The sequence below is a fragment of the Nicotiana sylvestris genome, chromosome 3 (assembly GCF_000393655.2).
Source record: "Nicotiana sylvestris chromosome 3, ASM39365v2, whole genome shotgun sequence".
Lineage (NCBI taxonomy): Eukaryota > Viridiplantae > Streptophyta > Magnoliopsida > Solanales > Solanaceae > Nicotiana > Nicotiana sylvestris.
Window position 1 is genome coordinate 28,562,846 of NC_091059.1, and position 1,123 is coordinate 28,563,968.

The window sequence follows — 1,123 nt, forward strand, 5'->3', positions numbered from 1 at the left end:
CGACTTTCTAACCACTCGGGGTCGTCGAGCTCATCTTCTCGTATGATCCTTAGGGAAGGAACTTCTACCTCAGCGGGAATGACATCCTTTGTACCATAAACCAGCATATAGGGGGTCACCTTGGTTGATGTACGGAATGTGGTGCGATACCCCAATAGAGCGAATGATAACTTCTCGTGCCACTATTTATGCTTCTCTATCAATTTCCTCAATATCTTCTTGATATTCTTGTTGGCGGCTTCAACTTTTTGATCTTGAAAGTTTCATACATAGCTTTTCTCAAGTTGTTGTTAAGGGTGGAGCCATTATCAGTAATGATTGACTCTGGAATTCCGAATCGACAAACAATGTAGTCGCGGACAAAGTCTGCCACGATTTTCTTAGTTACTGCTCTGTAAGATGCTGTTTCGACCCATTTGGTGAAATAATCGATTGTTACTAGGATAAAATTGTGCCCGTTGGAAGCGGAAGGCTCGATTGGTCCAATAACATCCATTCCCCAGGCGGCGAATGGCCATAGTGAGCTTGTTGCATTGAGCTCATTCGGAGGCACCTTTATCATGTCTGCATGCATCTAACAACGATGGCATTTCCGAACATACTGGAAGCAATCCATTTCCATGGTCATCCAAAAGTAACCAGCTCGGAGTATCTTCTTTGCAATGATAAAACCGTTAATATGTGGACTGCAGGTCCCAATATGAATTTCTTCTAGTAGCCTGGATGCTTCCTTTGCGTCGACACACCATAATAATCCCAAATTAGGAGTCCTCCAATACAGGATCCCTCCGCTGTGAAAGAAATTTTTGGACAACCTCTAAAGCGTGTATTTCTGAGTAGGATTTGCAAGCTCTGGGTAATCTCCTCTTGCCAAATATTCCTTGATATCATGAAGCCAAGGTTTTCCATCTGCTTCCTCTTTGACATGGGCACAATAGGCAGGTTGATCTTGGATCTTTACTGGAATGGGATCAATGAAATTCTTGTCTGGATGTTGTATCATAGATGACAGGGTGGCCAATGCATCGGCGAATTCATTTTGGTCTCTAGGAACATGTTGGAACTTCGTCTTTGTCATTCTCTTTCTCAATTCCTGTACATGATGCAAATACGGGAGTATCTT

At 42.9% G+C, this 1,123-nt stretch overlaps 1 protein-coding gene across 1 annotated transcript; it reads right to left on the minus strand.

Moving 5' to 3' along the window:
* Nucleotides 1-208: 208 nt before the first annotated feature.
* Nucleotides 209-562, minus strand: LOC138887176 (uncharacterized). The gene has a single exon (XM_070168893.1). The coding sequence runs from the start codon at nucleotides 560-562 to the stop codon at nucleotides 209-211; it is 354 nt and encodes a 117-aa protein (XP_070024994.1).
* Between the last annotated feature and the right edge of the window lie 561 nt (nucleotides 563-1,123).